General features: G+C 47.1%; 1 protein-coding gene across 4 annotated transcripts in view; it reads right to left on the reverse strand.

The window, feature by feature from the left end:
* Positions 1 to 19,034, reverse strand: part of PTPA (protein phosphatase 2 phosphatase activator) — a 35,470-nt gene extending 16,436 nt beyond the window's left edge. The window contains exons 1-4 of one of the 4 annotated variants that reach the window (XM_081586826.1): positions 18,657 to 18,731; positions 10,279 to 10,372; positions 7,254 to 7,351; positions 3,674 to 3,760 (exon numbers count right to left, since the gene is read on the reverse strand). In XM_081586826.1, coding sequence (XP_081442952.1) covers positions 3,674 to 3,760; positions 7,254 to 7,351; positions 10,279 to 10,282 — 189 coding nt within the window. In that variant the 5' untranslated portion in view covers positions 10,283 to 10,372; positions 18,657 to 18,731. Of the gene's footprint in view, positions 1 to 3,673; positions 3,761 to 7,253; positions 7,352 to 10,278; positions 10,373 to 18,656; positions 18,732 to 18,816 lie in introns of those variants that run through there. The other 3 variants (XM_081586825.1, XM_081586828.1, XM_081586827.1) reach the window with 3 other exon arrangements.
* Between the last annotated feature and the right edge of the window lie 128 nt (positions 19,035 to 19,162).

The raw sequence follows: 19,162 nt of genomic DNA on the forward strand, positions 1-19,162 counted from the left end.
TGGGTAAATAACTCTGAGGGCCACCTTGAGGTCTAAGTGACAAGCCATGAAGCACACCAGCACGGTGTCTGGCACAGAGTGATGGGGTACATCTACACACACACACAGACCCTCAAACACGGGTCTTGGGGCACACGCTACTTTGTAGTCTGATCAGCTCCCTCACAACCCTTGTTCCAAGCAGCACAGAAACATGACCTTTGTGAAAGCCTCTTACGAGTGAGTGATACTGCACTGTACCAGTGTGCTGTGATTACCCAATCCCTTGCTCCTCAACGTTTGGGCTATCCCAGTTGCACACTCTGTGAACAATACCTTTGTGGAAAGCTGGGGCCACAGATCCACACGTGGGCAGCAGTGGCTAAGACCTAGCTCTTATCTCTCAGCTCTATCTCTCCCACAGAGGGCAGGCGCTAAGCAGTGGAATCAGTGTGACAGGCCAGGCCGTGTTAGCACACCGAAAGCTACTCAATGAGGAAATCAGGTGAGGCTGTCTCTCTCCAGCACAGGTCTGTGAGGGCAGCTCCAAAGGTACCTGTTCTAGATATGGCGCATGAAATGAGCCAGGACAAAGGTATGGAAGGCTCGGGGAGCACGTGACACGGGGGACATGCAGAGGCAGGTGGCCTGGGAGGAGGGGTCCTGCCCAGAAGCAGATCCTGCCTGAGTCCACCTGGCACAAATGGGCTGAGGAGATGTCTCCACGAGTTCCACACTGGTAGGAACTCACAAGGGGCACCCATGGGAACAGTTGTGACCCAGAGGGCAGGGCACGGTCAGGTATGCCATTGCTGAGACCACGCAGAGAAGCGGCCCGGGGAGCTGAGCGTGTATTTGTATGGAAGGAAAAGGCGAACTTGAGCTAACAAAGTATGTGGGAGTCAGGGCACCCCCTCCCCATCGCCCCATAGCTCCAGGAGGCACAGACCACACGGCAGTCCACACAAACAGCATGATGGTGGCCCCGGTGCTGCCCTCCCTCACCTATGCTTGGGGCCTGGGAGGAGAGGAAAGTTGCCTGTAAGAGGAGTTAAGTTCCCTTTCTAGTTGGCCACAGGGCCAGGATGACACAAAGCTGCATTGCTGAAATGTGACCAAAAGCACTGCCACCACCTGGTGCCGTGAAGAACTAGGTCACCATGAAGAGCTGACAGGGTCCGAGCAAACCTGGCCCCACAAAGCAACTGAGATTTATGAGGATGGGTTCAGTAATCACGGCCCCAGGAGGCACCAGACTGCTGGTCCCCCACCGAAAGGGATAAAGAAGGTGCTCAGAGGTCGGCAGGAGCCAGGCCCCAGCTGCCAGCTCAGCTGGGCCAGTGAATAATTAGAGGCTCCCGGGTCCTCCTGGAGAGGGCTTTCTGAATGCAGGGCCGGCCTCTATTGTTCAGCTGGCTGGGGGAGAGGGGCTGGAGGGGAAGGAGTTGTGGGCTGAGATCCCCAGGAAGCATGGAGAATCACTGGAGCCACCTTCTTTCTCCTTGGACCAAAGAGTCCTTTCTGGATTTCATGGATCAGTACAATTTTACTTGCTGATTTTAAATTCTGCCTTCATTTTAAAAATCACACGGAACTACAGCAAAATGTAAGCCTCCTATCTACTGTCAGCTTTATTTTACAAAAAAAGAAAAACACTTTTTTTAAAAAATTTTAACCCCCCCCAAAATAGGACAGTTCCAAAAGGAAGGAGAGCCTTCTTGCTGCAGGTGCTCTGGAAGCCGACCCCAGGCCCCTCGGCCCTTTCCCCAGCTGCAGCTGTGTCCCCTGCACCAAGAGCCAGGAGCAAGAAGCAGCAGGGGAGGTAAGCAGCTGCCCCGGGCAGCACAGGAGGCCACATGCTGGGTGCGGTGCCGTCAGCCGCCCCTGCCAGCTGTGGGCAGCAGCTGGGAGACCCCCGGAGACCACGCTAGACACCTCTGTCTCCCAAGTGAGGATGAACCCAGCTCAGGAAGAGCCCCAAGTGAAGCAACGTTACTGGAAACTGAAAAAGAGCTAATGGTAACAATGGCTAAGAAATGATAACGCCATCTAGTATGTGCCAGGCATGGTGCCAAAAAAAACGCCTACACCTGGGATCACAGTGAATGCTCCCCAGGGGCCATGAGTAGGTCTGCGGCTCTTCCTACTCGACAGATGAGGAGATGGGGAGTGTCAGAGAGGACAAGGCCACCTCAGAAGTGAGAGGTTACCAAAACTTGGTCAGCCTGACTCTAGAACCTCAGCACTTCAGCAGGCTGCAGTCCTGCCTAAAGAACAGCCTCTGCACTAAGACAACACCTGGCTGGTATGGACAGCTACCATCAAAGTCTCAGGGCTAATTAAGGGACCTGAGAGGGACTTGGCGGCTCAGGATCTGCTGGGGTAATTACAACTCTCTCCTTTAATTAGCCTTCCCCCACCACATTCCCCAGCCCACTGAGCACAGCTGGGCGTTCCTTACCACAGGCTCAAGGAGGCGCCCTCTCTCCCCACAGCCAAAGCTCCAGAGCAGTGACCAGGCCCAAGAGCAACCAAGAAGTCACTGGTGGACCAGCTCCCTTCTCTTGAAGGCTGTCAATCCCCAACACAGGTCTGGCGTCCCACAGGACCTTGGCCACCCAGCAGCCAGTCAGCGGCCAGGAGCGTGAGTCCTATGCCAGCCTTGCGGCAGGTGGAGAGACGAGGCTGTCCCCAAGAGGCCAAAGCTAAGGCTAGAGAGCTGGGTGGCCAAGGTATCGAGAGGCTGCTCAGGCCTGAGGTCGGAGATAAGAGAAAGCTCAAGGGAGTGCTAGGCTGCCTGGGACAAGACCCCCAGAGGCCCCTGGAGGCCCGGGACCCAGAGCTGGGAGGTGGGATTCCAGCAAGAGCCAACAGCTGGCAAGACCACACCTTCACCTTCCCCACAGCTCCTGCCCTCCACCCATAACCAAGCCTGTCTTTGAAACACAGCCAAAGAGCTCCCACCAAGCAGTGTGTGCCCTTCAACTCAGCATCGCCACCTCTAGGAATGAATCTTTAGGGAATAATGCCCACATAGATCTATGTGCAAGGGCGTTCAGAGCAGCAACGTTTGGGGAAATGACCTCAAAGTCTAAGTTGGGGGCTGTTTAAACCAGTAAAGGCACGGCTCAAGGGCAGAGGCGCTCCCGGTGCAGGTCTGGGTGACAGTCCCCACACTGTTAATAGGGGGCTGTCCCCAGGAATCAGTAATGGGGAGGAATATAGGGGGGAGGCCAAGCTTTTTTTTAGTATTGCACGTTTCTAACGGTAATCTCTTCAGTTGGCATGTTTACTTCTTTTGTGATCGTTTTTAATTTAAAAATTACATAAAACACCAGTTAACAAAAGTGCAGGCTGGGGAATTCCCTAGCAGTCCAGTGGTTACAGCTCCAAGCTTCCAATGCCAGCACCTGGGGTTCAATCCCTCGTCAGGGAACTAAGATCCCACAAGCTACAAGACTTGCCCCCAATACAAAAAGGCAGGCTATAAAACAGCTTGTACACCTTGATCCCAATTCTATAAATACACATCTATACAGACTTCTTTTAAAAATTAGAAATATAGACACCACAGTGTCAACTGCACACGTGTCTAGGTGATCATATTTTCTGCACCTGGCCCACCGGTCCCACTGTGGGCTCTGGGAGCTGTTTCGGGAAAGGCCCCACCCAGCAGGCCTTCGACCAGGCCTACCTCGGAGACCTTGTACTCAAAGCTCAGCTTCTTCCCCTTCACACCTTCGTTGAGGGTGAGGATGAATCCGATGTAGTCAGCGTATGCCTGCCAAACAGAGAGGGGAGTGAGGACATGGAGAAGGTGTCAGACCTCCACTCTCTACACCCCACCCAGCCCCCAGCTCTGCCCAGTTACTGGAGAGCTCCAAGCTGCCCCCGGCTCCCAACTCGATAGCAGGAGAGTAGAAAGACAATGCCAAATACCCCACCCTGAGCCTCCACCCAAAACCACTGGCAGGCCAACAACCACAATGACACCTAGACCTCTAGCCGGTCTGCTGTATACTTACTATTGCTGCCAGTTGCTTCTTTACACAGCAACCCTATCACTGTCTTCATTTTACATATGAGGAAACCAAGGCTTCAGGGAAAGCAACTCCTAAGACTAAGATCTCACTAGACACAGAGCTAAGACCCAGCCAGCCAAACTCCAAAGCAGAGGGGGGAGTGCTCCATCATTATACTATACCAAGGGTCCATCCCCTGGGAACCTTCCAGATGTTTCCCCCAACAGGCAGACCGGCTGTGTGCCTGTGTGCAGATGCCCTCCAGGAGATGAAGCTGTTTTCCACCCATGGCCAGGTCTCCCAGCACCCCCATCCCCAGCTTCCAATGGGGCACCCTCTTCCCTTGGGCTGCAGGTGACAGCCAGCACACGGTTAAGAAAGCACTGAGGTGCAGGCCTCTGGAGAGGCAGTTCTTGGGCGCTAGCAACTTCCATGTGGTCTTGTTTCTTCTTCATCCCTTTTGCCTCTCACTTCCTTTCTTCTTCTTTATCCAAGCCTTAACGATGCCAGTGGGGATCTTCCTTGGCGTTTAGACTCTATGCTCCCAATGCAGGGGGCATAGGTTTGATCTCTGGTCAGGGAACTAAGATCTCGCATGGCATGGCCCCAAAAAAAAACAAAAAACGATGCTTGGGTTGCCACAGCAAGCTGAGGTAAGCCCCGAAAGGTGACTGCTCGGGATCTGGAAGGGAACATTCCTACAGCGGCCTGTGGAATGGCTGTAGGTGGAACTGCAGGTCACAAGGCGGGCCCACTACATCAGCCACAGCAACACTCCCAGCCCAGGGCAAGCCTGAGTCCTCGTCCTGACTGCACCAGTGCTCACAACCGTTTCTGCGGAGTACACCAGGATGCAAGGAGCAGCAGCAGCACGAGGGCGTGTTGCTGTCCACGGTCACTGTTCCCACGTGGCTCCGGGACTCTCGGTGACTAAAACTTGTGAACATGACTGTGTGAAGTCTCTGCCCACACCATCAGCAATAATCGTCATGCCTATGGCTCCATAAAGCTCACTGCACACCAGTGAGCACTGGGCCATGCGCTTTTCTGGCTTTACATCATTTGAGCCCCCAACCAACCCCATTTTATAGTAGAGGAAACGGAAGCTTGGCCCGGTCAGGCACTGTGCCAAAGTCACAAGAAGAGAACAAGGCAGCCCTGAGCTTCCAGCCATGAGCTCTCTGACCCCACACCAGAGCTCCTGGCCACTGCACTGTGCCACCTGGAGAAGCACTCTGGTCAACACACAGCCCCTTGTCTGGCCGCAGTAGTTTCACACATTTGATCGATGAGCTTCAGAGCGAGTAAAAGACTTCCATCAGGCATTGGTCAAAACACACTTCCCAAAAAGTGTGGGTGCCTAGAGCAGGGCTGGCAAACCACTTGCAAAGCACCAGAGAGTCAATATTTTAGGCGCCAAGGGCCACATGTTCTGGTTCACAAATTCTCAACTCTGCTCTTACAGCATGAAAGTAACCACAAACAACATGTAAATTAAATGAGCATGGCTGTTTTCCAATAAAACTTTACTTACAAAAGCAGGAGAGTCAGGTTAGACTGCCAACCTGTGGCCTAGAACCAAGCAGCTCAGCCCATGGGGCTCCAGAGTCATGGGGGTGACTCTCTGGAATCTCACCTCAACCAGTGACTATGCCACCATACTCAATGTCTTCACCTCCTGGCCTCAGTTTTCTCACTTTCAAAATGGAGATGACCTCAGAGTCCACCTCCCAGGTTTTCTGTGGCAATTAAATGAGCTAACGTACCTGGCACATTATAAACACCCCATCTTTTTTGGAAAATATCTAGGGGAAAGCAAGGAACTACAGCCACGTTTGGATTCAGACAATCCTGCACGTTCAGGGAAGAGAAGAACGGTGGTCCTCAACCTGGACGAGATGGCTCCCCGGAGACTTCCCACGTGATTGGAGACATTCTTGGTTGTGGTAAGCAAAAGGGCTGCTACCGGCACAGAGTAGGGAGAGGCCGGGGTATTACAAAACATCCTACAGTGCACAGGACAGCCACTATGACAAAGGATTATCTATCAACGTCAACAGTACTCAGGTTGAGAAACTCTGAGGGACAGCAAGCAAGATGATGAAAGGCCTGGGACCACATCCTTTGAACAGCTAAGGGACTAAGGTGTTTATCCTGGTGAAGACTCGGAGGAGAAGACAACTCAGAAAAGACATGATAACCATCTCCTGATAGTTAAAGGGCAAGCTTGTGAAAAAGGAGCCATGTAGGCTTGTGTGGCCAGAGCCCCAGTGAGGCCAGGACATGGCGGCAATAAGGCTTGGGCTCAAGGTCAACATAGCAGACTCCTCAAAGAGAACCTGCCAAGCTAGCCAGGAACTCTGGCCACCCTTCTATACAAGCAACACTTCCTGCCCCACGTGCCCAGACCAGGTCCAGGCAACTGAAAGCAGCTGGACCCAAGGCCATTCCTGAGAACTTGAAATTGGCTTTCTTTTTCATAGTCCCAGTCTTTTCCACAGCCTATACCAGAAGCCTGGCAGGTACAAGCTGTTATCTTCTGTCTTCAGCTTTCTGAAGTACAGAAAGCTGGCTGGGATCCCAGTTCCCTCATGTTTTAGGCTCAGCCACCTCTCTGGCCTGGGGCTTCCCTGGCGACTCAGATGGTAAAGAATCCGCCTGCCAAAGCAGGATACAGGTTCAACCCCTGGGTCAGGAAGATTCTCCTGGAGTAGGAAATGGCAACCCACTCCAGTATTCTTGCCTGGGAAATCCCATGGACAGAGGAGCCTGGCGGGCTACAGTCTACAGGGTCGCAAAAGAGTCAGACATGACTTAGCAACTAAACAACAACAACCTCCTTGGCCTAAGTTTCCATGTGTTAACCTCCTCTCCACGTGATATGCTGACTCCCAGACCTGCTATTACTTGCAACCAAACATCAAAGGGATCCACTCCAACATTTCAGATGTACAGTCAATACAATAACACCCAAGGGGCAATGGCTTACAAGAACCAGGAGCAGAGCTCTCCATGGCTATCTTCACCCTGGTTCCCAGAGACCTCCCCACTAAAGTGCCCTGTGTACTGCCCCTGAGCGGGGAGAGACAGCCAGCTCCCCTGTCACTTCTTTCCCTAGCTTCTAAACAGCTCTGGCTCCAAAAGCAAGAAGGGTCAAGAGCTCACAGCCCCACCCCAGCCTAGAAAACCACTTTGAAAAAGCCCAAGTCTCTCATGCCAGGTCTGAATCCACAGTGCAGACACCACTGGTACCTGAGAACGCTTCCATTTGCCCATATCTGGAACAGTGTGGATCTCTTTTTTTGGAATGATGAAGTTCTGAGTGGTGGGAGGGGCATCCTCTGAAGAATCTTGACAAAGAAAATGAGAAAGCAATCAGATAAATAAAATCCCCCCTCCCAACACACACACACACACACACACACACACTTTTAAACCAACAATCCAATACCCAAGTCCTTGCATAAACAGACATGTACTCTCAGGATTAAGTATTGGCTTGTTAAGCCAAACCCACTGGCTTCCTGTCTCTCCTTACTCTGCAAGGAGCTGGGCAGTGCTGGCAGTGCCCTCAACAACTGATATGTCCAGTGGCTCTGCCATGCCCTCTCCTCCTGCTCTCCAACCAGGCAGAAAGGTTAGAAAAGTAAAGGCAAGTTGACCTTTTAGACATAAACAGGCAACTCAAAGAAGAAGGGAAAAAAATGGCTGATAAAATTTAAAAATTACCAACATCCCGAATAAGCAATGAAATGGAAATCAGATGAGAGTGCTTTTCTAAATCAGGTTGGCAGATTAAAAACATCTGGCACTGATTGGGGACAGGGAGAGAGGAACGCTCCTGCACTGCTGGTGGAGCCTTAGATGGTAAATTCTGCTGAGGGGGCAACTCAGCGCTATCACTTGAAGTAAAACTATACCCACTAAGCCAACAGCAGGAATCAACTCTACAGATGTGCCCAAAGAAATAGACAAAGATGTATATAAAAGTGCTTACTGCACTGAAAAAATCAGAAACAACCCAATTATCAATCAATAAGGTGATAGGTTAATAATGATATGCCCACATGATGGAAATCTTCCTGCCTTTTGAAAAGAATAAAATCTAAATGACTGACATGAGAAAAACAACCTAAATATTAATAAGTGAAGAAATAAAACTGTACCATTCAACATCACAGTAATCCAAGTCTGTGCCCCAACCCCTAATGCCAAAGATGATGAACAGTTCTATGAAGACCTACAAAACCTTCTAGAACTAACAACAAAAAAAGATGTCCTTTTCATCACAGGGGACTAGAATGCAAAACCAGGAAGTCAAGAGATAACTGGAGTAACAGGCAAGTTGGGCCTTGGAATGCAAAATGAAGCAGAGCAAAGCCGAACAGAGTTTTGCCAAGAGAACGCACTGGTCATAGCAAACTCTTTCCTCCAAAAACACTAGAGATGACTCTACACAGGACATCACCAGATGGTCAACACCGAAATCAGGCTGATTATATTCTTTGCAGCCGAAGATGGAGAAGCTCTAAACAGTCACCAAAAACAAGACCTGGAGCTGACTGTGACTCAGATCATGAGCTCCTTACTGCAAAATTCAGACTTAAACTGAAGAAAGCAGGGAACACCACTAGACCATTTAAGTATGACCTAAATAAATCCCTTATGATTACACAGTGGAGGTGATGAATAGAGTCAACAGATTAGATCTGGAAGGCAGAGTGCCTGAAGAACTATGGACAAAGGTTGGTAACACTGTACAGGAGGTGGTGACCAAAAGCACCCCAAAGAAAAAGAAATGCAAGAAGGCAAAGTGGTTGTCTGAGGAGGCCTTACAAATAGCTGAGAAGAGAAATAAAAGGCAAAGGAGAATGGGAAAGTTATACTCAACTGCATGCAGAGTTCCAGAGAATAGAAAGAAGAGATAAGAAAGCCTTCTTAAGTGAACAATGCAAAGAAATAGAGGAAAACAATAGAATGGGAAAGACTAGATATCTCTTCAAAAAAACCTGGGGACCAAGGAAGCATTTCATGCCAAGACGGGCACAATAAAGGACAGAAACAGTAAGGACCTAACAGAAGCAGAAGAGGTTAAGAAGTGGCAAGAATACACAGAAGAACTGTACAAAAAAGGTCTTAAAGACTCAGATAACCATGATGGTGTGGCCACTCACCTACAGCCAGACATTCTGGAGTGTGAAGTCAAGTGGGCCTTAGGAAGCATCACTACAAACAAAGCTAGTGGAAGTGACAGAATTCCAGCTGGATTTCAAATCCTAAAAGATGATGCTGTGAAAGTGCTGCACTCGATATTCCAGAAAAATGGGAAAACTCAGCAGTGGCCACAGGACTGGAAAAGGTCAGTTTTCATTCCAATCCCAAAGAAAGGGAATGCCAAAGAAAGTTCAAACTATCATACAACTGGGCTCATTTCACATGCTAGCAAGGTAATGCTTAAAATCTTTCAAGGTAGGTTTCAACAGTACGTAAACCGAGAACTTTCAGATGTACAAGCTGGTTTTAGAAAAGGCAGAGGAACCAGAGACCAAATTGCCAATATCCACTGGATCACAGAAAAAGCAAAGGAATTCCAGAAAAACATCTACTTCTACTTCATTGGCTACACTAAAGCCTTTGACTTGTGTGGATCACAACAAACTGTGGAAAATTCTTAAGGAGGTGGGAATACCAAACCACCTTGCCTGTCTCTTGAAAAACCTGTATGCAGGTCAAGAAGCAACAGTTAAAACCAAACATGGAACAACAGACTGGTTCAAAATTGGGAAAGGAGTACGTCAAGGCTATATATTGTCACCCTGTTTATTTAACTTGTATGCAGAGTACGTAAAAAGAAATTCTGGGCTGGATGAATCTCAAGCTGGAATCAAGATTGCTGGGAGAAATATCAACAACCTCAGACATGCAGATGACACCACTCCAATGGCAGAAAGTGAAGAATTAAAGAGCCTCTTGATGAGGGTAAAAGAGGGGAGTGAAAAACCTGGCTTAAAACTCAACATTCAAAAAACTAAGATCATGGCATCCAGTCTCATTATCTCATAGCAAATAGATGGAGAAAAAGTGGAAACAGTGACAGATTTTATTTTCCTGGGCTTCAAAATCACTGCAGACAGTGACTGCAGCCATGAAATTAAGACACTTGCTCCTCGGAAGCAAAGCTATGACAAACCTAGACAGCATATTAAAAAGCAGAAACATCACTTTGCTGACAAAGGTCCGTATAGTCAAAGCTATGGTTTTTCCAGTAGTCACTTACACATGTGAGCATTGGACCACAAAGAAGGCTGAGCACCGAAGAACTGATGCTTTCGAACTGTGGTGCTGGAGAAGACTCTTGAGAGTCCCCTGGGCTGCAAGGAAATCAAACCAGTCAATCCTAAAGGAAATCAATCCTGAATATTCATTGGAAGAACTGATGCTGAAACTGAAGCTCCAATACTTTGGCCACCTGATGGGAAGAGCTGATTCACTGGAAGAGACCCTGATGCTGGAAAAGATTGAGGGCAGCAGGAGAAGGGGGTGACAGAGGATGAGATGGTTGGATGGAATCACCAACTCAACAGACACGAATCTGAGCAAACTCCAGGAGACAGTGAAGGACAGGGAAGTCTGGCGTGCTACAGTCCATGGTGACACAAAGAGGCAGACAGGACTTAGCAACTGAACTTCAACAACATACTATATACAATATAATCTTACTGTTGTTCAAAAAAACTATTTAAATACTAACATTAACAATACATATACCTATTAGCTCATGCCTTAGAAAAATCTGAAGAGTTAAACACCAGAGCTAATAGTTGTCATCTCTAGGAGGTAAGATTTATAAAGGACTTCCACTTTCTAAACTATATATTACTATTAAAAACTAGCATTATGATACTTTTGTAATCATAAATAAACTATTTTAAATGGATTTTCTATATTTTCAGAAGCTGAGGGAAAGAAAAACAGAATAACGTGTGTATCCCATTTAGCTGGAATTTATGTTTTGCTGCATAAATCTTTCTGTTTGATTATGGAACACTACCTTCTGAAATCTGAAAAACTGTGAATTCCAAATACACCTATTTTGTAGTTTGGGAGTTGTGGGCCTGAATCTACTGTTGGAGGTGTGTCAGATTAGTAAGACCCTTCCTTTAAAATTAAAAACTCTCAAAACTTCCCTGGTGATCCAGTGGTTAAGAACCTGCCTTCCAACCCAGGTGATGCAGGTTTGATCCCTGTCAAGGAACTAAGATCTCACATCCCCGAGCTACTAAGCCTGTAAGCCACAACTACTAAGCCTGCATGCCACAACTAAGACGCAACGCAGCCAAATAAAAATGTAAATAAATGAAAATGAAAACTCTCAAAAAATAAAGTTTTAATAAATAAATGAAAATGAAAACTTTCCAAGAAGAGTGATAGACTATCAGTCACTCACAATGTAGTATAAATCTGTCCCAATGCTATCCTCCTAAAACCTAGCTCACATCAGTTACATGAACAAAGGGGACAAAGATCTAAGTAGGTCCTAGAACATGTGATATCTGGGGGACTAGAGCCTTCCTGGAGCGGCCTTGAGGAAAGGAAATGTCCCAGGAGACCTGGAGACCTAAAGAGAAGCGTGGAGAATGGGGGATGAGAGCAAGGCAAAGCTCTGCCTGATTCAAATTCAACCCAGGGCCAAAAAAGAGAGACCAGAAACTCTTTTCTTCAGCCCACCTGTTTTGCAATTCCTGTTCCCAGAACCTCAAATTGATGACCCTACTATTAGCAAATTGCTACTTCAAGTAAGATGCTAAATTAAAAGCTTTTTAGGTCAGGCCAGTGACCTAACCACATTGTTTTTATGGGAAAATGTATTCCACGTTTCAAATTATCCATTTGCAAATGATCCTCGGGAACAGAGCCCTTTTCTAAATTTGAGAGAACTGTTCCTCTCTGCAAGGGAAGAGCCCTCCTGACATTATTTCACAGGGTCCTGTTCTCAGAGGAAAAGCTACTTGTTGGAAGTTTTGCATCAGATCACTGATGAAACACACAAACACAATCACCAGAACGTGTAATTCCAAATTAAAAAAAAAACAAAACAAGCCTTCAGACTTGAAACTATGATCAATGAGGTCAGATCCACAGTTTCCCTAGCCTCAGATTATTCCTTCTCTGACAAAGGTGACAAGGCACAGCTAGATCCCCAACAACTTCTCAGTACAAGATGGAAATATCCAGGGTTTTAGTTCAGTTCAGTTGCTCAGTCCTGTCCGACTCTTTGCGACCCCATGAACTGCAGCACGTCAGGCCTCCCTGTCCATCATCAACTCCCTGAGTCTACCCAAACCCATGTCCATCGAGTCGATGATGTCATCCAGCCATCTCATCCTCTGTCATCCCCTTCTCCTCCTGCCCTCAATCTTTCCCAGATGAGTCAGCTCTTTGCATCAGGTGGCCCAAGTATTGGAGTTTCAGCTTCAACATCAGTCCTTCCAATGAATACCTGTCAGGATACATTTAATAGGAGGCTTCCTGTGTGCTGTTTTCAGTCTTGCATGAATTCTATGTTCCTTAACAGCACCTGAATACAGGTGCCAGAGAGCTGGCAAGCCGGCTTTCGGGGATAATAGAAATTCATGTATCTCATTCATATGGAAATTCCATATGGTGAACAGCAGCCATTTACAAGTCTCCTCCTTTCTGATATGTAAAGTAACTGTTACAACCCCCTCTCTAGAGAATAATTCTAACCTCCGGCTTTCTAGATGACTTGTTAGACTTTTGATCCCCATCTCTGCTAAAAAGGGCTATCTGGTAAGAGAGGATATATATGCCCACAATATGTTGAATAAATGCCTTTGTTCCACCAGAGCAATGGTCACCATGTCTTTCCTCATTTTCCTCATTCTCTCTCTCTCTTTCTCACTTTCTCCCTCTCTCCGTTTCAGGCTGTTTCCACGGAACACAGGTGTCCACCGTGTCTACTTATTTGCACGGGCTTTCAAGACCTCTTCGAGAGGGCGCCCTGAGCCTACGTAGACGGTGCTAGCTCTTTGTCCTCGAGTTATATTGGCATACTGTGTAAACCAGGGAATACCAGCCTCTTTTCTTCCTTCTTTTCTTATCGGTCAACTCTGTACCCCCAAGTTCTGGTCCATTAAAGGACCACAACAATTGGCGTGCCAGAACAGGGACTTGGGATACGGCAGGTCGGGCAGAGTGACCCCGGAAAGCTTATTGAAGCTGGGAAGTACTAAAGACATGGGTATAACGGCGAGCCTATTGAGGCTGGTAAATATTAAAGATGTAAATATAATGGCGGGAAATCCCAATCACTTTTTCACTTTACTTTATCACTTATTTAAAGCTCAGGGATTTTTAGTTTTACGCCAGAAAATAGAGACTGGCCTAACAGTGGTTGAATGTAACCCTTGGTTCCCTGAGGAAAGCGATATTAATTTGGAAATTTGGCACCAGGTCAAAAAGAATGCTAAATGAGCCACCAAAAAGGGAAAAAACATTCCTACAGATTTCTGGCCTTTAAGGGCTCCTATTGAAACTATGACTCTGCCACTTCAAGGAAATCCTGGCCCTCCTGATAGTCAACAACAGGCAGAACACTTACTACCTAAACATAAACTAAATGATAAAACCTTACAAAAGGCCCAACTGGAACAACATAATATATTTACAAACCCTCCCCGGTTGTTCCAAGCGCTCCCCGTCTGCTGACAGACGCAAATTTAAAAGCAGCTCCTTTGCTAAAACCTAATGATTCTAGCAACCACTCATCTAGTACACCTTTTGACATTAAAATTAACACCTTTCTGAGTAACAATGATGAGTTTTTACCACATACTCTTAATTGTAAAAATCTGCTACCTGCCCACTCTCCTTCTCGACAGAGGCTTTCTAAATTGCTGACTTTACAATCACAGGTCTCTAAAGCCGATGGTTTTTCCGCTTTTCCAGTTTTAAAAAATCCTGACGCTCAAGGGCACGTAATACTGAAAAAGGAATTCATAGGGCCTGGACTCCATCTTAGGCCTGTTCGTGCTGATTATGTTCGCCCACCTCTCCAATGGACTCTGAACTCTGTGCCTAGTGCCTGTGAAAACGACAATAGAAGGATAAGACCCCCTCCGGACAGGGGAACCTTGAAGATGTATCCAGGTTACTTATCGCCTAAGAGAAAACATACACTAATCACCCCTGTCTCTGGACAGGCTGTAAATTTTTCTGTACCTATCGGAGTGTAACCTCGGGCTTATTGATTATTGGCCAATTGTTTAACTGTTTGAACACATAACACCTAAATGATGAGATTACTGTGATTGTATTTACCCTCCCTTTGTTTATGTAAGTCTCAAGGAATTTGGGGTGGTGAGTTCGGACACGTACACATGGGGTATAAAAGATTTTCACAAATGCTGGTCGGGGTCCTTGGCTAAGAGGAGACTCTGCCTTGGGCCCGCCGGTGTAGTAAACTGCCCTCCATTACCTGCATTGTCCTTCTGAGTGAGTTTGTTCCCCAAAACGCGTGGCTATAACAATACCTCAATATAAGGCTATTAACTTTTATCATACGCAACAAATAAAAAAGGCTATAACTATGTATGGCCCACATTCACCTTTTACTAAAGTACTTCTAAATTCTATTACATCCACTCTGGGAAGTTTTGTTCCCCATGATTGGTGTACTTTAATAAAAGCTCTCCTTAAACCAGGAGAATATCTTCAGTGGACAACATGGTTTCATGACATAGCCAGAGATCATGCTAACAGAAATGCTCGAGCTGACACTCCCCAAAATCAAATTACTTTTGAGATGTTAACTGGTACAGGACCATTTGACGTTTTAAAAGCTCAAGTACAGTGCCCTCCTTTGTTGCATGAACAAGTAAAAACAGTGGCTCTTAAGGCTTGGAAACAAATTACTCCTCAAGGGGAGCCTACAGGTAGCTACACTAAAATATTGCAAGGACCTAATAAAACGTATGCTGATTTTTTAGCTAGATTACAAACTGCTATTTCCCGTACTGTAATTGGAAAAGAAGCTAAAAGACAAATAGAGAAACTACTTGCTTATGAGATTGCAAATCAGGAATGCCAAAAGACCATAGCTCCTATTCAGGAGGCAGAGACTATTACAGATTATTTAAAGACTTGTTACAATCTAGGATCAGAAACTCAAAAGATGCAAATGCTAGCTAAAACAATGGTTGCTGCCCTTAAAAAGAGAAATGAAAGCTGTTTTACATGTAGAGATAAAAGCCATTTAAAAAGGGATTGCTCTAAAAAGGTTAATAATAACTCCCCCAAAATCTGCCCTCGCTGCCACAGAGAAATACATTGGGCCAAAGATTATAAATCTAGATTTGACATAAAAGAAAAACCTATTCCAAAAAACTCCAAGCAAGAGATCCCCCAGGTCGCCTCCAACAATAACCAGGGACAAATTCCATCTTTTCCCTCAAACTCTCAAACAGTCCCCTCTCCAATACCTACCAGACTGTTTGAAGCCCTACCCCCACAAACTTTCGGTCTTTTACTTGGCCCCTCTAGTTTGACTTCTAAAGGAATTACTGTTCACACTGGAGTAATTGATTCAGATTATAGAGAAAAAATTCAAATTGTGATGTCATCCCAGATTTTATGGCAATTTAAAAAGGGAGACAAAATGGCTCAATTATTTTTTTCCTTACATTTCTATTAACTCCTCTAAAGATGTATGGATGGGCAGATTCGGCAGTACAGATCAAAAACAATCCTTGTGGACTTCATTAGCATCTGAATTTGCCCAACCAAATATTAATATCAAAATTAATGGTAAAAAAAAAAAAATTCTGGTCTCCTCGACACTGGATCTGATATTACTATCATTTCCAAACATTTATGGCCCAAATCTTGGCCTATACAAAGAATTTCTTGCCAAACTACAGGAATTTCTCAAACTAAAGTACAAGAGGTTTATCAAAATACTCAAATATATCCATGTGAGAGACCAAAAGACCAACCACAACACTAAAACTTTATGTGATAGATGCCCCCCTTAATTTAATAGGGAAAAACTTTACTCACATTGTTGTAGCCACGCGTTCTGGGAAACAAACTCACTCAGAAGGACAATGCAGGTAGCGGAGTGCAGTTTATTACACCGGCGGGCCCAAGGCAGAGTCTTCTCTTAGCCAAAGACCCCGACCAGCATTTATAAAAATCTTTGATACTCCATGTGTACTGTCCAAACTCACCACTCCAAATTCCTTGAGACTTACATAAACTAGGAAGGGTAAATGCAATCACAGTAATCCCATCATTCGTGTGTTGTGTGTTCAAACAGTTAAACAATCGGCCAATAATCAATAAGCCCGAGGTTACACTCCATGAGGTACAGAAAAATTTATGGCCTGTCTGGAGACAGGGGTGATTAGTGTATGTTTTCTAAAAATTATAAAAGGGGGAATACACAGGAACAGTATTGTCTCCCCTATCTAAACTAGAGTTTACTAGAATACAGCATTGTTTTAAATTTTTAAAATTTTTAAAATTTACCACAGAGAGATATTTTAACTAGAGCAGAAAAACATTTGGAGGAATTGAAGGACACTTCTCTTCCTCTGCCCATTTGGTACCAAGACGGGTTAACAATACAGTGGAAATCTGGGAAACTAATCTATCTTACAGGGAAAGGGGTATTCTTGTGTCTCCCCAGAAGGATCCAACGAATTCACATAGCTTCCTCTTCAGAAAATTGGACTCAAGGGGGCCCCCCAGCCTTCAAAACAGAGACGAAACAACAAAAACCCCAGGAGGAAGAAATTCCAATATAGGCCATGGCGGCTCTAAAGATCTCCAGGAAGCGCCACCCTCACAAATACCCAGGACTGATCTCCTTTAGGATGGACTGGTTGGATCTCCTTGCAGTCCAAGGGACTCTCAAGAGTCTTCTCCAACACCACAGTTCAAAAGCATCAATTCTTCAGCGCTCAGCTTTCTTTATAGTCCAACTCTCACATCCATACATGACGATGTTCCTAAAAACCCTAAAGAGTATATTACCATCTACCATTTGGGAACCTGTCTATATGTTCAACTCAAACCACTTTTACTGACTGCCACCACGTCCCATGATTTGCCTGCATCATCTAGGGAACACATACTACCAACCCTGTCAAGAAGAGATAAGGAAACACGCTCACAGAGGCTGCAGCTTGCCAGTAGAGACAGGTCTATGGAACTCCAAAATCCAAAGTTTTTATCACTACACTGAGTTAAGTAGTTCTTCTACTACTTGTTCCTAAACATCCTGAGTTTCAAACTTCAAAGAAGGACCACCTCCTGGGAACCTGAATCTTCTCACACATAGAGAATTCTCTGAGCCCATCTCTGTCTCAGTGCCTAGGTTCTTGCCCCTACACCTCCTGCCACCCATCTTCAGGGACACATTCATCTCACTGATAATTCTGGTTGCCTTATATACCCTGATGTCATTACCAGAACTCCTAAGGGCCATATGCACAGAAGTTCTGTACCAAGTAAAATAAATGTCTGGTTTCAGTTGCCTTGACAGACCACACCCAACTCTTTGTCCAACTCTTTTGCGACCCCATGGACTGTAGCCTGCCAGGCTCCTCTGTCCATGGGATTTTCCAGACAAGAGTACTGGTGTGGGCTGCCATTTCCTTCTCCAGGGGAACTTCCTGACCTAGGGATGAAACCCAAGTCTCCCACACTGCAGGCAGACTCTTTTACCATCTGAGCCACCAGGGAAGCCCTGGCAATGCTCTTTTATTTGTGTATGTGTGTGCGTGTAGAGGGTGGGGGGGTGGGGGGTGCGAGGGTATACCTCTTCGATCTTCAAAATTCCTCCCTCCTGATACCTTTCCAGAGATTATAAAAGACAAGACAGGGTAGAAGGAATATAGAATGGTTTCAAAACACCAGCTGTTTTGAAATAGCTGTTTGGCTAACCTATTTACACCTCTGACCGAATTGTAAAAGTCGTTTATTGTCAGTTCTTCTTAGCTCAAGGAAGGGGTAGGGGGAGTGGTCAGCAAACACCCTTCCATTCCCCTAGGTAACTGGTCTAAGAGGATCCTTTCCCTATCACCTCCATGCCAGTTATTCGAGATGAACTAAAAAGAAACCACAGCCCGTAAATAAAAGTTACAGAAGATGATGCCAGAAAGTGACTCGTCTCCTTGCACAACCAGCCTTTTTAAATTAGTGGTTTAGGGTTAGGGGCAGTTTGTCTCGATACCTTCTCAGCCACTGAAACTCCAGTCCCTTTTTCCGAGGGGAAGAGAGGGGAGGTGATAAGGGGACGTCAGGGAGCGGAGGGAGGCTGGCAAAGGGGATCAAGGCAAGCCCCACGGAGCACCAGCCCCCACCCCCAAGGCAGGGTCTAAAAAAGACAGCAGCCCCCATCCGTGGGGTGGGGGTGCTTCCCCACCAGCTCAAGAGCTGACTTGAGCCCGAACAGCCCAGATGTGGAAAAGGCCTCCCCTTCTGGTCGCGGGCCTCTGCCCACCCGTCCCCTCGGGCAGCTCCCCGAGTCCCGGTGTCACGCCCCACTCACCACCCCTTTTCAGCCCCGGGATCCTGCCCTCCCTCCCGACCCCCCAGCACTCCTCACTCGGGGGCCCTCTCAACTCTTACTCCTTCTCGGGGGCCCAAGAGCGTTTGCCCCTCGAGGTCCTCCAGCTCCCGAACTCCGCTTCCCCTCCCTGGGGCGCCCCCCACACACCACACCCCTTCCCCGCCCCCACGCCTAGCACCGCCCCCGAGCCCCCACTCCACACCGGCCCCACCGCCCTACCTGACGGCGTCTGCCGCTCGCCCTCAGCCATCTTCCTCTCGCCGGGAGCGGGCCGGGATGCCTGCAGTACCCTCTCCCTTTTCACCCCTGCACCACCCCGCCTTGCCCCGGCCCCACCACGAGCTCAGGGCTTGCTGAAGAGAAACGAGCCCCGGCAGGCTATAACCGAAAACCGAGAATTAAAGTCACCCCAGCGAAGACGTCCGCCATGTTGGTGCGGGGCACTCAGGGAGCATGCCCAGCAACGGCCGGCTCGGGGTGGCGGCGCTCAGCGGGGGGCGGCGGCCATGTTGGTGCGGGGCGCCGGCGAGCATGCGCACCAACGGCCGGCTCGCCGTCCGACGCG

The sequence above is a fragment of the Giraffa tippelskirchi genome, chromosome 4 (genome assembly GCF_054371585.1).
Source record: "Giraffa tippelskirchi isolate mGirTip1 chromosome 4, T2T-mGirTip1v1.2.pri, whole genome shotgun sequence".
Lineage (NCBI taxonomy): Eukaryota > Metazoa > Chordata > Mammalia > Artiodactyla > Giraffidae > Giraffa > Giraffa tippelskirchi.